General features: G+C 41.2%; 1 protein-coding gene across 1 annotated transcript in view; it reads left to right on the top strand.

The window, feature by feature from the left end:
• LOC101792808 (amine oxidase [flavin-containing] B) overlaps positions 1-15,205 on the top strand; it is a 61,874-nt gene that overhangs the window by 41,651 nt on the left and 5,018 nt on the right. Inside the window, exons 10-14 of the mRNA XM_027448994.3 lie at positions 709-762; positions 3,970-4,027; positions 5,011-5,108; positions 6,296-6,407; positions 15,104-15,166. Coding sequence (XP_027304795.3) covers positions 709-762; positions 3,970-4,027; positions 5,011-5,108; positions 6,296-6,407; positions 15,104-15,166 — 385 coding nt within the window. The remainder of the gene's footprint in view (positions 1-708; positions 763-3,969; positions 4,028-5,010; positions 5,109-6,295; positions 6,408-15,103; positions 15,167-15,205) is intronic.

Genomic DNA, 15,205 nt, shown 5'->3' with positions numbered 1-15,205 from the left:
ATGTGAATCGCTTACAACTCAGAATATTCTGATAGTTAAAGGGTTGTATCTCAGTATATAGTGATTATTTTTATGAATTTTTCTTTCCAAAAAATTCTCACTATGATTTAACAGGAAATTTTAAATGATGAAATTCTATTGCTTCTTCTCTTTTTCTGCCTGTCATATTTTGCCTTGTCATGCACCAAAGTATAAAAATGGAGAAACAGAAAGAAAGGAGAAAGAAAAAAGGAGGTTAATGCACAAATTTACAGCTTTCTCTAAATATTTTGCCTCCCCAAAACTTGCAGTTCTTTAAATGAAAATTTGTTTTCTAGCATTTCATTATTTTTATTAAAAAACTGCTTGATCGGTCTTAGAAAGTTATTAATTTCCATGTCAGTCCCAGCAAGCAATCCCAGGTTTAACCTCTTGTTATTATATGCCTGCACACACTCTTGTATAAAATCTAGGTCACTGGGACCTAATAACTTATCTCATACAAATGAGCTCTGAACTTTAGAGTGGGTTCTTCCAGTTAGTTTTTTTCCATAGTGAGTATAGCATATAATGTTACACAGTAAGATAAAATGGACAGTTTGGTTAGTGACCCAAGAGCTAATATTAATGATTACATCATCTCATCAAAAAGTTTTGGCATTTTAAATAATGCAGGCAACATAGTAACATAATGGAAACAAATTGTTTTGTGGTCTTCTTTTTTTACAGTTTCATTCTTGCTCGAAAGTGTAGAAGACTGACAAATCTCACAAAAGAAGAAAGGTGAGCACAAATGATAGAGATTTTATTAGACTCAAACTTCGGTTATAAACAACCAGAGCAGGAAAATGTGCCCTAATCTGAAGGAAGCTGTAACCTTGTGACTGTAGGTGTATGTGTCACTTAAAGGAAGTAGTCCTCTTATTTGTGGTGGGCTTTTTTTTTTTTCTTTTTTTTTGAGAACTCTGTAAGGTCTTCATCCAAACTGGCAGCAGATGTGGCAGCCAGTCCTTGTCCAACAGATGAACTGCTCTAAGCTGCTGGCTATAGACGTAGTGTAGATATCCTGCTGCCCTCACTGAAAAGGGCCAGGGTAGCCTCATCCCCATTGCTGCCTCTCTGGCTTAATGCAACTGCACTGCGCAATTACAAAGCTTGTCAGAAGAGTTAGGTTTGTCCACTCTGCTTGATTTTGCTAGTCACCCTGGTGGGTCATTTCAGCATCTGTAACTTAGCACAACCCTTGCACTGCTGTAGCTGCTGTGAACAAGATCTCAGTATCATGAAGGGTTCAAAAAGCTGCTTCTAGCTCTCCATCCTCAGCTGCAGAAAAAAATGCCTATCAGGCAGTGTTTTTTTTACTGTCTTGTTAAAACAAATCTGTGCATACAGTACTCCTCTTTTGTCTATTATTAAATTAGAATTTACAAAGTAATGAGATTTTTTTTTCCATCACACGGTTTCGCAGTATCTGATCAAATTAAAAGCTACACATAGAGTATGGATGTAAGAAGAGCCTTATTTTGACATGGAAAAAAATGCATTTGTATTTCAAGCATGCCACAAGGAATACTGTGTCCAAGTAAACATTTTTACAGTAATAGCCAGCCTAACTAGAGAGGATGTAGTCATCTCAGATTAGCTTTGCAGGTAGTCTAGCTGTCTGTGGATAATGGGTCTAGATGGGCCTGTTAATATCCCAGGCTTTTGAAATGACAGCCAGGTACCACAGAGCTCCCTTACTTTTGGCAGGAATGGACAAGGTTCTCTTTTCCTCAGCACTCAGGCTTTGAAATAGACCCCCAGCAGGTGACTGACGATAAAAGCAGTGTAGGTATTCTGAAATCCAGCATGCCTCGCATTTTAAGCCATCATAAACACCAAATGGCATCTTACACTGTGTGTCAACATACAAGATATTACTGAGCATTTGCAGTACTTGAGAAGAGCTTCTATTTCTGTGAAATGAAGGGCTGTCCTAGCTATTTGTAAGGCACCGTTGAAGAAAAGCTACTCTTCCCTGGGCATTAAAAGTGTTAGCATGACCAGCTGACCACTGCTGCCTATGGTCAAGCTTTAAACAAAAGGATTTAGAACTCTAGTCTTTTGTGCAATACATCTGAGAATAGGAAGGACTTCATTTTGGTAAAGAATGGACATGAAATGTGCGAGGGTTGGTAGATGCACCCTGGTGCCAGGGCTGGGGGTGCAATCCTGGTCACGGTCAGACAAGGCAGGAGCCTCCTGAACTGCAGCTCCTCCCCTGAACATCAGTACAAGGCTTCTTCACTGGAAACCAATCTTCAGGAGAAGACAGAGTGCAAAGCTGGGTCTTCTCCCACTGTAAGTTCAGGAAGCAAATGGTTTGTGTCATTTAGATGAGGGCTTTGGTGTTTGCAAGGAGAGACTGCAGGAGCAGGGTGGGCTAGCTGCCTTCCTGAGACAGTGCTCTCTTATCAGCAATAGCTGGGCTCTCCCTTTATCATGGCATGGACAATAGGGTTAGGCTTTCAGTACTGCATATGAGGAGTTGGATGCATGGCAGCTATTTTAATTCATGGCTGAACAGCAGTGGTGGGAGGGGATGGGAACTGCTTTACAGTTTAAGCCAGATCCAAAGGAGTGAAGCCCACCACTGCCTTCCAGCTGGCGTTCCCAGGCCAGGTGCCAATGACTAATTACAGTGTTTAAATTGTGCCCTACCTTTCGCAACTGTGCAACAAAGGCATCACACACAGCCTTGGCATGAAAGAACAGGGAGGAGAGATGAGTGCCTGCATGTGCACTTCATCCTCACTGCAGGGAGGAAGCACTGGGCATGGTGTCGGTCTCAACAGGATCCTACCTTTGTAGCTCCAGGCATAACACTCCGCCTATTTAGGTCTGGTGGTAATTTCACAGCTGAGTTCAAGGCCCAGAAATAAGGATTTTACTTGCTGTGTATGCCATATATTCCATATGGGCATTAGCCACAAATTTATAAATAAGAATTTATTTAAACTGCTCCAAGACAAAAGGCGCAGATGGTGCAGAAAGGCCACTGCATCTGCAAGAATTGCCTCTATTAAGGGGGATGCCTGCACAGAAGGACACCTTCATCAAGGGCTTTCAGGCCTTCCTATTCTTTTTCTCACCTTCTTTCCATAGCATTCTTTGAGCTCAGCTGCTCATGGGTATAGCTGGGCTGTATTGTATGTCAGCGTAAATATGGTTTCCTCATAGGCTTATAGAGCTGGAAGTACGGTCCGTGCAGAGCTGGGACTGCTGTATTGCTGTCCCTTGTGCCCAGCATGGCCCTCTATGGAGGGCAGAATTTGCTTCCAGAAGTAAACCAAGTAAATGTCTTTCCAGTGTTGTGTTTGTGTGTTTGCTTGGTTTTCATAATTGTTCATCATTATTTCATCTTGATCTTCTATTTGGGAATTGGTGTGGTACAACTAGCAGTAAGACCCAAAAGCTTGTAGGAATGAACTTCATTGCACTTGGGGCTTACTACAGCATGAAGTATATTCACGGATTTATAGACTCATAAACTAAAACAGGAGGAGATTTTATAGATACAGAAATAAAGTACTGATTCTCTGAGCCTCAGGCTACCAATACCTGCATCTTTGTAGGAACAAATTATAATTTAGACTATGTGCCAAGACCAAAAAAAAAGTGCGACGTCTTCCTTATTTTCCTGACAGCTTAGAGAATCTTTGTGCAGTATATGAACTTGGTCTGCTAGAGATGTCTTAAAGGAACTGCTTGCATAACTGCTGGTGAAACTGGCACTTACGCATCACAGAAGTTTGACTGAAAGATCTCTGAAGTCATCTGCTCCAGAGTCTGAACAATTAGATCAAGAACAATTAGATCCAGCTCCTCAAGAGCTGGAACCTCAAGTTTGAGCAGATACTAATGCTTGTTCTCTTGAAACTGGAACATTAGAGGCAGTGTATTTTCTCTTTCCTTACACATAGGTCTTCTGTTGCTTTTCTCTTGCAGGAAAACGAGGCTGTGTGAGCTCTATGCAAAGGTTCTGGGATCAGAGGAAGCTTTACATGTAAGCACACAGTCTAAATCATGGTGTCTCTCATCAGTTGTGTTACAGAGGCAAAGGGGAGAAAGAAACTGGAATGCAGAAGTGCTCTAGCACAGCGCTATGTAGCATTTTGCGACAGAAGTATGTGCTCCTCTGGAGTGGAGAGAACGTTACAGCAAGCCTTGCTTTGTATTTGACAGTGAAGATAAGAACGAGCTTATTATGAACCAGTTAAAAAGGCAAATCTGTCCTCATTCTCTGCCTTGATGAGGGTGGCGTTCATTATGGTTACCACCATAAATCTCAACTGTTTCAAAATTCTCTCATAGTCCATATTGAGCATAATGTTTCTTCTGTCCTAGCAGTTGCTAAGATCCATTGCTGCATCTGTTTTTCTTTTTGACTTTCCCTTGTCTTCTCTTCCCTGTAATGGTAAATAACTGATAGGATTTGTGTGAACTCACACTTAGATTGTGTGATCAAAGCCCTATATCCTTTAAGGGAAATTCTATGTGAGTTAAATGTTGTAGACACCAATCTCAAGATTGCATCATTTTAAACACAATGATAATTGTACACAGAGCCATGCAAGCACCACGTCACATTTTCAACAGTATGTGTTTGTATCCTGTGCATATATTACAAGTATTACACCTGTTTACAGCAGAGGTTAATTTTTCTTTGCATGGCCCAAAGCATAAATTTGTGCTCAAAGTGTAAATTTACGTTGACAGATTAAGAGGATTATGTTCTACAGTGCCCAGATTAGCTTTAAAATAAATAAATAAATAAATAACAACTCCAGCTAGCAGTGTCTAAAATTAAGGTTTATTTTATTGTTTCCGATCCGTGCTGCATTAAGAGACTTGTTAAATGTGCTCATTATGTCAGGCATTGTCATACAACAAATCATAAACTGTTCTTCACTGCTGTCTCCTCAGTTCTTTTATTAGCTTCCTCAGGACTTTGTCCTTTCCTTGAGTGAATTAATGTCTGTTTTACAGCCAGTACATTATGAAGAGAAGAACTGGTGTGAAGAGCAGTATTCTGGAGGATGCTACACAGCCTACTTCCCACCAGGCATAATGACTCAGTATGGAAGGTACGGTGTCTATTTATAGTGGACTTCAGAGTAGCAAGATAAAACCAAGTTAATAAATAATCTCAGAAAGGGTCATAAATCCTCTGTCATTCTGTTGGCTTTATACCTTTGAGATTGCTAGAGAATATTTTAAACAGATATTATAACCTTCCACTTGTCTCGGTTGGGCTTTATGATGGATGAGTACAGTATCATTAGGGTTCTTTTTTTTTCTTTTTTTTTTTTTCTTTTTTTTTTTTTTTCCTTTTTGTTATTTCATGAATACAACTTAGTAGGCTTTTGGAAAGGAACTGGGAAGTTTTCACAATCTGTTTACAAAACAACCTTTGGGTATTTGAGATCAGTGTTACCATTTCCAGCACATCTTTAACTGGTGTTTTGTAAATACTGGTGGAGAGTTAATTCCTGTCAACATTGACAGTCAAGTGATTTCTTTGGTCTGTTCTTTTAGCAGACAAGGCTTAATACAGCAATCAGTGTGCCATTGTTTACAGTCCTCTCAGGCATAAATTTTTGCATGGAAATAAGATTTACCAAGAAGAAAAAGACTTACTGCTCAGACAAGTGATTGGGTTTCAGATATGTATTTTGTAATGCCTACTTGAAATACAAGTTTTCACAATTCAAAACGAATTTAGATCAATAAAACAGTTGTAATGAAGAATATATGGAGGCCTTAGTTTTTAAGGTAATTTTAATGACACTAATTGTGAATGCTCAAAAAAAAAGCTTTTTTTTTTTTTTTTGGTTGTTGCTTAGATATTATGGGTATATGTTTTAGAATATTTTTACATTTAGAATGTATATATTTAGAATGCTTCACTTCAAAGTGTGAAGAACGAGTAATACCCAGCACGGGTATTTAAGACACTGGTTAAAATCTTGAGATATAAAAAGTCTCCTCTCAGACTAATTGTCTTTTACACCTACATGAACATTAAATTCACATCCAGAAATAGCACTGCAAGAAGTGCAGTGTAAACGTTTAGAAAATACCAACACTGTTGCATTTACTGTAAGAAATGCAATGCAATGCAGACAGCCTTCCTATCCATCTCAACTCATCCAAAGTTAATATCTTTAAGTACCCATTGTTATTTTAAAAACTTCTATTCCAGTGTTCACCTAAGGATTTAATTTTCTTTCCTGATATGGCTGACATGACTTATTGCTTCTTCCCCCTTAAGGATTCTTCGGCAGCCCGTTGGCAGGATCTACTTTGCTGGCACAGAGACAGCCACAGAGTGGAGCGGATACATGGAGGGGGCCATACAGGCTGGAGAAAGAGCAGCCAGAGAGGTACAGGCGCAAACCCAAAGCAGGCAACACTGTCAAATATCTGATGGAAAATGAAAGATCTTCTGGTTGGAGGCAAAATGAGACTTTAGTGTTGACATCTTCAGGCATTCTGGAAAAGGGAGAAGGGTGAATAACCCTTAGACTTGGAGTGCTTAGGAGGAACTCTGTCCATTTGATCAAACTCCATTCTATCTCCAGCAACAAAATCCTTTATTCTTCTTTAACAGAAATCCAAGATTCTCATCTAGTTATCATTCCCTCAGATGGGCACTTCATGTTATTCATCATACTGAGAGATCACGGCTGTTAGCCTCACTGGGAACAGCTCAGTTCTGCAGGTTTGCAGACCAAGCCAGTCCCTTCCTCAACTGTTTACAACATCGGCATTTATGTAGTGATATACGATAGATATAACCTTACATATAGTTGTGAGAAACACTCTGTAGCCAATAACTTAGGCTCAGGCGAGGATCTCAGTGAAGTAGTAATTTATTCGCGATTGCAATGGCGGGCGCCCCACAAGCAGGAGAGAGCGCATCTACTAGTTCCAAAACACAGTTTATATACCTTTTGATGGCAGGACCCTCCCCTGTTTCCCCACTGAGTGGGTAATCCAGGTTCACAATCTATCTGATGCTTCACAAACAACGCATAGTCTTCAGTTGCCGGCCTGTTAAATTTCAAATTTCTTTTGACATTTTTACTGCTTGAAGTGGTAATGTTTCTTCACTTATCTGACTTGACTTGACACCGTGATTTTCACCTAATTGTCCTAAGGAGACTGGTTGTCTGCATTTTACTAGGTCGCCTGCTAAACTTTCTTATCACTGTAAGCATATCTCAGTACCACATTCCCTCCTTCTAAACAATGTAACTCTGCAAAAACAACATTTCTGTTCCCACAATTCCCCCCTTTTCTTTTTTTTTATAAACTGTTGATTTTTGCAAAACCTTTCTCTAAGGTGCAATTTGATAGACTTCTTCTTCTTTGCTTTCTTTGCTTTCCATCTCCTCATTATCACCTTATCTGAGTAAGGTGGTGGCTCCATGGTCATTTGTTTCAATAGTGCGGTTTCAGTTAACCACTGTACTAGTCCTCTTACACAGGGGATAATGCAGCAACCAATGGCTGTCAAAACTCCTACAACTACGATCAATGTTGCAAATATGCCTATTTTTTTATTTTATTTTATTTATTTTTTCTGCCAATTCACTGGCAATGGTGGTAAGCCCTTGCAATGCTCTTGTTACCGAGCCATCTGGGACACTATTGTTGGGTATAAGAGTGCAACAATGGTTGCTCAGTATTACACACACAAACACACCTACTTCTTCTGCGAGCATCATATCTAATGCTATCCTGTTTTCCCAAGCCATTTTGCTGATGGCATCTAGTTGTTCAGCGATTCCTCTCATCGCATCCTTGGTATAATTGATGAATCTCTGCTGATTATAATAGAAATAATTAATCCAATCCACATTTTTATTGATTGTTACCCACCAGAACAGGGACTCAAACCCTGCAGCAATTTGATTTCTGGCTTTATGTTCATCTGGAACTCCTCTAGGTACCCCAATAGAATCTATATATACTCTATCATCAAATGATATTCCTAAGCCTCTTTTACTTCTGGGTATTTGTGATGTTTCTCTTTCAAATGCCAGGGTGAAGGGTATAGCTAATTGAACAAGTGCGCAAGTGCCTTCCCAATTAGATGGTAGGGTGGACCGTAAGATCTTCCCTCCACCGTACCACCAGAGATCTGCCCTGGGGATCTCTAGTCTTGAGCAGTTTCCCATCAAGTCCTTGGTAGCACAAGGCAAATTCTCCCAGATGCCAGGTAGCACTCACACCCTGCCGTGAGAGGCAAGCTGTATGGTTACCTATAGCTGTAGAGAATGCAGGGGGAACTGCGATATTGTTATCATGCAAGAAACAGCAAAGAGAGACTTACAGGCCTCATTTCCCCAGGCAGTCTTTCCTTGGTACAATGCATTCATATATCGCATCCCTTGGGAGTCTTTGGTCCACCCCCATGGGAAGGGCACTATCTGGGCAATCGGTCATCCTGAGGCACAAGCATAGCAGTAGCTACGGTTGAGACTCTGGACGGTATATTTGACCCATTCTATCCAGGCATTCACATCCCCATACCTTGTTTGAACTGACACATTTCAGAGGGCCTCCTGTTTTCTCTCCTGTTTTCTCCTTGAGTTTCTCCCTTTCTCTGATGGCAATAGAGGATTGTTTCCATACAGTATTCTCAATCTGGCTGTTGGGTCTCTCTCAGTTATTGGTTCTCTCTGCTCAATTGTCGTTGGGCATTTAAATCTCCACAAGCTAACACCTCACAAACATCAAACGTGACAGAATGTGGTACATAACCCTCTGTCACAGTCACCCATATTTTGATGGGGTATCCCGTTTTTGCTATTATCTGGTCATGCCTTTTGCAAGTTGCCAATTGACCAAGGCCTTCTCTGAGGCCTAGAATCACTAAAAACAAAATTAGTAATCAATTTTTCCCTGTCATCATTTTTAAACCTTAGGTTTCCAAATAATTATTGATACAAAAAGTAAGATGTACACTACTACTATAACAACCCCCCCTTGGGAGCACTGCAATTCACTATAGGTCTGTTCTTTCTCTCAATCACAAATTATAGTCGTTAGTTACCTGTGAAAATAAAAGGTTAGTTTACAATTGTAAGCTCTTATCTTGCTCAGAGTCCACTATGAGATTTTTCAATTTCAACTTCCAACAAGTCTTTTGTAGGAACAGCTTCCCAGGTACTAGCGTCAACGGATGCCTTCACTCGAGTATAGTGAGTCCAACCTTTTTCCACAGTTCTTACGGCTGTTTCAGTGGTTAGTAATTGTCCTTCCCATTCAGGCCGGAGTTGACTCTTTCCAGGTCCGAATCAGGACCCGGTTTCCTGGGTGATGGTGGTGAATGGGGAATTCCAAAGGTGGGGTTTGAGCCAACAACCCACAGGTCCTGAGAAATGACAAAGAAGAGGACAACCCCAGAATACAGTTCTTAAGAAAACTCTCTTGTTTTGAATTGTGGTATCTCATCCCTTCTGCCCAGATAGGGCAATCTGAACAGCATCTCATATGGTAAAATTCCTGTATCCTTTCTTGGTGCTGTTTAAACCTGTAGGAGTAAGCATTTTACCCAAGGAAGTTGGGTTTCTAACACTAGTTTAGTTAATTGCTTCTTTAATGTCTGATTCATTTGTTCCACCTTCCCAGAAGAGGAGGGGTGCCAGGGGCTGTGAAAATCCCACTCAATCTCTAAGGCCTGCTTTAACCCTTGCAGTAAAGCTTTACACCCATCCAGTCACATGGTCAATTAGAACAAACAAGTAACTCAGTAAAGTCTACCTGTATACTTTGGAAAGGTCAAAGCCCTGGCTCCCGTCCCCCTCTAGATGGGTTACAGAAGACCTTTTTATTTACCTTTTGACATGTGGTACATCCTCTACATATGTGCTTCCCTAAAGTGTATATTCCTACACAGACATACTTTCTTAGCACAACATCACACATTGCTTGCACTTCCCAATGACTCTTTTGATGTAAAACAGTTAATATTTGCCTCATTATCACTTTATTCAGCATTTCTCTCCCATCAGGGAGTATCCATTTTCCTTCAGACTTCATGGCTCCTGATTCCTTAAAAAAATCTTTTTAAAACTTTTAGTTCTTTCTTAATTTTCAACAATTCCCTGAATCCTCTCTGCATTTATTCTGTTTTCCTTCAGACATTAGATGCCTTAAATACCTGACTTCTCTTTCTCCATATTGTAATTTATTTATTTTTTTTAATACTCCCAAGCCCTGCTTTCCCAGAAAGTTGAATAGCTTGTTAGTAGCTTTCTTCACAACTCTTTTCTCCTGTCCTGACAATAGAAAACGATCCACATATTTGTTAACATTAATACCTCCTCAGGAGGTTGTAATTGCTCCAAAATCTTTTTTTTTTTTTTTTTTTTTTTTTTTTCTTTTAGAACTTACCCAAATAGATAGGTGGCCCTGTAAACCCCTGAGGTAAAATTGTCCACCTATATTGTTTTTTCCCGCCCCCATTTCAGGGTCTTTCCAGTCAGAGGTGAATATATGTTTGCTCTCAGGGTCTGAGAGCACTCCATTAATAACACTGTTATTTCCGTCTAACAATTTACTATTTGAATGCCCAATTTAATCATCAAATTCCTTCCCAACAAGTTAGTTCCTGCCTTGGGTACATACAATAATTACCTAGCGATCATTTTATCCCCTAGTCTCAGCTTGGTATCCCCCAAAAGTGGCACTGTTATCCCAGCCCCTTCTGCCCCCATCACTTTTTAGGGTTTCATTAGTTAATTTAATCCCTGATAATTTACAAGTCAGTAATGACCCCAGTGTATTGGGTTTGATGGCAAGGTTCGGGGGGTGTGAGTGGGGGGGGGCGTGGGAAACTGCGGTGGCAGCCCCCGTGAGAAAAACCCAGAAGCCTCCCGGTGGCAGGTAAGGGACAATTTCATCCGGCCCCTAAGGGGCTCACTGCCGCCCAGAGCCAAGCCATGAGCAATACAGTCCGTGCCTCTGTGAGAGCACATCCACGAAAACAAACAAACAAAGAAACAAACAAAAGCCTGCTGCTCAACAGCAGTTGGGAGAGCGAGAAACCCCCCCGCAGACACCAAAGTCAGTGCAGAAGGAGGGGGGAGGAGGCGCTCCAGGCGCTGGAGCCGAAGCCCCCCTGCGGCCGCTGGAGAGGCCCGTGGTGGAGCAGGCTGTTCCCCCCTCCCCGATGCTTGGGAAACTGACCAAACACCAGAGCAAATATGCAAATATACCAAAACTTCCAGACTGTTACTTAGATAATGCCTACATCACCTTTCCCTGCTCATTCAATTTCAAACAGCTCTGTTAAATACTACATGCCACACCTTTAACCCCTTCAGCAACCCTTTTAACACTTCCTTTATCTTTCTCCAGCCTGTACTTTTCTAATACCAGCACCAAAGGCTCAGTCAGGGTCCAACTTAATTCCATACCTTTTCCCTCCAAGATAAACAACATACCAATATAGCATATTTCATCCTATTTTCCTTCTTTCCTCCTTCTTCCACTCCGGATATTCCTATTCGAAGTGGCCAGCCTGGCCACACTTAAAACATCTTATCAAAGCCTGTCTCTGCTAGGACTCAGGCCACAACACAGGCAGCCTTCTTTGCCTGCCATTCCTTCATCTCTCTTCCTCTCCTTTCCATCCTGGCCCTGACTCCCCCTGAAGATTTTTTCCTCTTTCTCCAACCCTCTGCTTCACTACCCGCTGCACTGTCAATACCATTAGTTTCACTTTTTTTTTTTCTTTTTTTTTTTTTTTTCCTTCTTATCTCCCCTCCAGACACACGCCTCCCGGGCCTCCCGCAGGAGGGTCCCCCAGTGACTGTTCACTACATCCCCCCACCTTCTAAAGCATTTTCTGTGTATTTTGCCAGGCTTTAATCACACAATGAACTTTCAAGAGCCCTTGGGATACTGGGTCCTCAGGTCTCATCCCCAAGTACTTTCTCATTCTGACCCCAAGTCTCTCATATGATTTCTGTGTTGCACACTATTATTATTCCAGCCAGGATTGGCAAGTGGGTATTTCTGCCCTGCCGGTATTACCCCTGGTCCTGGAGGATGAGCTCTTTCCCATTCTTGTATAGCAGCTCTCCTCCTGATCATTCCCATTTCTTTCCCTGTAAACAACATACTTATAGACATAATTCCCTCCCCCAAGAGTATAAATCAGGTCATAGGAACTGGTCTAATTGTTCAACTAGGCTGTTGGGGTCCTCGAATAAAGACTTCCTCTCCTTCTTAAAAATCCTAACCTCTCTGCTGGTAAGGAGGGGGGGGTAGTTCACCTAAGAGGATACACAGTTAGTGTTAGTACTGTTAGTATCAGGGAAGGCAAAATTCTCAATATCTCTTCTACCTTGTTCTAATTCTTGCCAGAGCCTAGAGTACGATCCTTCTTTAGGGACAGTGTTAATTACAGTCCCTGTCCCCCTACCTGGAGTGACTGCTGCTGCCACCAGTTCAATATTAAGATTATAGGGAGCATAACTTGGCTCCTTCTCTGAAAAAGGAATCTTATTGTTTACACATAAATTTAAAGCCTGAATTTTCATCAGACCCGTATTTTGGCCAAAATACTGCTGTTTCCTTAATTGGTTCTTTTGTCCAGACTGATACACAATATTTAACCTTTTTTAAAATTATTTTTCTTTTACAATCCCTCTAATTTTGGGATTATGTTTCCAATTTCTTATCATTCTTCAGGAAGAACTATTAGTAGGCACTCCCCCAGGGATATCTCCCTGTCCCCTGGAACTCATATTTTCCCATTTTTCCTAACCCTCGCCAGTATGTGCTACAGAAATTTCCCTTCTGCAGTGTACCACACACCAACGTACTGAAAAATGGGGGTGTACCGCCAAGCACTTCCCCGTGCAAGCGTTACCGCACACCTATGAGTTTACCAGATTCCCTGGAACTCGTACTTCCCATCTTTCCTAACCCTCGCCAGTATGTGCTACAGAAATTTCCCTTCTGCAGTTTACCACGCACTAACGTACTGAAAGATGGGGGTGTACCGCCAAGCACTTCCCCGTGCCAGCGTTACCGCACACCTGAGTTTACCAGATTCCCTGGTGTACTTCCAAGCACTTCCCCGTGCAAGGATTACCGTACACCAGATTCCCCTGGTGTAGTGCCAGCACTTCCCCGTGCAAGGGCTTACCATACACCAGATACCCGACCCCCAAGGCAATACTTAATATTTCTTACCTTGGTCTGTGCACAGAGTTACCGGATCGATTCTTAAAAACCCGGAGTGCCTACCTTCTTCCTTTCCCCACTACTTCACGGATCCTGCCTCTTTAACCAGTCTCGGGCCCTCTGTCAGCTTTCCGCAGAACCGCCACCGTCGATGCACAGGACCGCTGAAATCAGCGGGGCATGCCTTCCTGCTGCTGCGGCGGTGGGGCTCCCCAGTAGGTGACTGGATCCCGGACGAGCCCCCAAATTGTGAGAAACACTCTGTAGCCAATAACTTAGGCTCAGGCGAGGATCTCAGTGAAGTAGTAATTTATTCGCGATTGCAATGGCGGGCGCCCCACAAGCAGGAGAGAGCGCATCTACTAGTTCCAAAACACAGTTTATATACCTTTTGATGGCAGGACCCTCCCCTGTTTCCCCACTGAGTGGGTAATCCAGGTTCACAATCTATCTGATGCTTCACAAACAACGCATAGTCTTCAGTTGCCGGCCTGTTAAATTTCAAATTTCTTTTGACATTTTTACTGCTTGAAGTGGTAATGTTTCTTCACTTATCTGACTTGACTTGACACCGTGATTTTCACCTAATTGTCCTAAGGAGACTGGTTGTCTGCATTTTACTAGGTCGCCTGCTAAACTTTCTTATCACTGTAAGCATATCTCAGTACCACATTCCCTCCTTCTAAACAATGTAACTCTGCAAAAACAACATTTCTGTTCCCACATAGTCATTAAGCCAGAATTTTAATACTTCACTTCTTAAAAAAAGCCAATCCCTCAAATATTTTAATGAACATTAGGTGTGTAGAGCAGCAAAAGGAATTTCATCTTTGTTTTATGAGGTGAAGGGGACCTTATGGCTAAAAACTACTGTCAAGACAGGGATCATCTGTCCCTAAACTGTCCCATTTTTGAAGGTTATACCTGTTCTTGGAAAAAAATGTTCTTGAAAATCTCCAGAGGTAGTGCTTTATGACCTCTCTGATATAAGAATATACACTGCAGCACAATCTCCATGGATGTCATGAGGGAATTTGGCAAGTGAGCTTGACTGGTAAAAATATGTTATCTTTCTTTCCCTCATTTGCTAGTGGAGGGAAAATATGTGTAAAATCCAGTACAGGGGTGTTTCTCAATTTCTTTTATTGAAAAGTTGATAATTGTTCCTGAATCTTGTCTAAAATAAAAGCCCGTTGCAAAAGATGGCAGATCTTTTTAAATCTTCAAGTGGAATAGGAAAAACTTTTATATCACCACCTCTGTTTCATTTTACTATAGAAGAAGTTCATCTTTCTGTCTTTCATTACTGTCATTTCAGATAATTTGCTTTCCCACTCATCTCTGGTATGCTTGATACTATGAATGGTCAGTTTTCCATTGTGAAGGTTTCCTTTTTAATCTTGCTTTTCTCTGGCTGAAAGTGGTGGTCTGTCATTACTCACAGGATTCTACATCCTACATCATGGTAAAACTTGCAAAACAAACCACTCCTGGCTATACTGGTTGCTCTTGTAGTAGCAGGTTTATGCTCACCTCGCTTTGCCATGAGTGGATACTTAACTCTTAGTTGTATTCATATTACCCTATTCACATGAGACTAGTCAAATTCTGGTGTCACAGAGAACAATAAAACATAGAGAGCTTTTTCTGTTACTGTTTCTATTTTCTTCTAGGAGCAGTGTCTTAATAAGTATCAAGTCTCCCTGGAAATGTGTTGTACAAAGATTGCATTTTCTTTAAAGTTTGGATACAGAAAGATTTATATGCTGAATTGTTATCTTAATCATGCTATTTTAAAACAAAAATTGAAAACAAGGCCTTTTCCCTTTCAAAAAATGAGTGGTGCTTACTAGAAAATTTTATTTATTTTCAGATACTGTTTGCTATGAGGAAAATCCCAGAAAGTGAAATATGGAAGCCAGAACCTGAATCAATTGTAAGTTTTTCTGTTAAGTGGATTACTATCTTTTCTGTG

The sequence above is a fragment of the Anas platyrhynchos genome, chromosome 1 (genome assembly GCF_047663525.1).
Source record: "Anas platyrhynchos isolate ZD024472 breed Pekin duck chromosome 1, IASCAAS_PekinDuck_T2T, whole genome shotgun sequence".
Lineage (NCBI taxonomy): Eukaryota > Metazoa > Chordata > Aves > Anseriformes > Anatidae > Anas > Anas platyrhynchos.
Note: the sequence above shows the minus strand (reverse complement) of the source record. Positions and strands in the feature narration are given on the sequence as shown.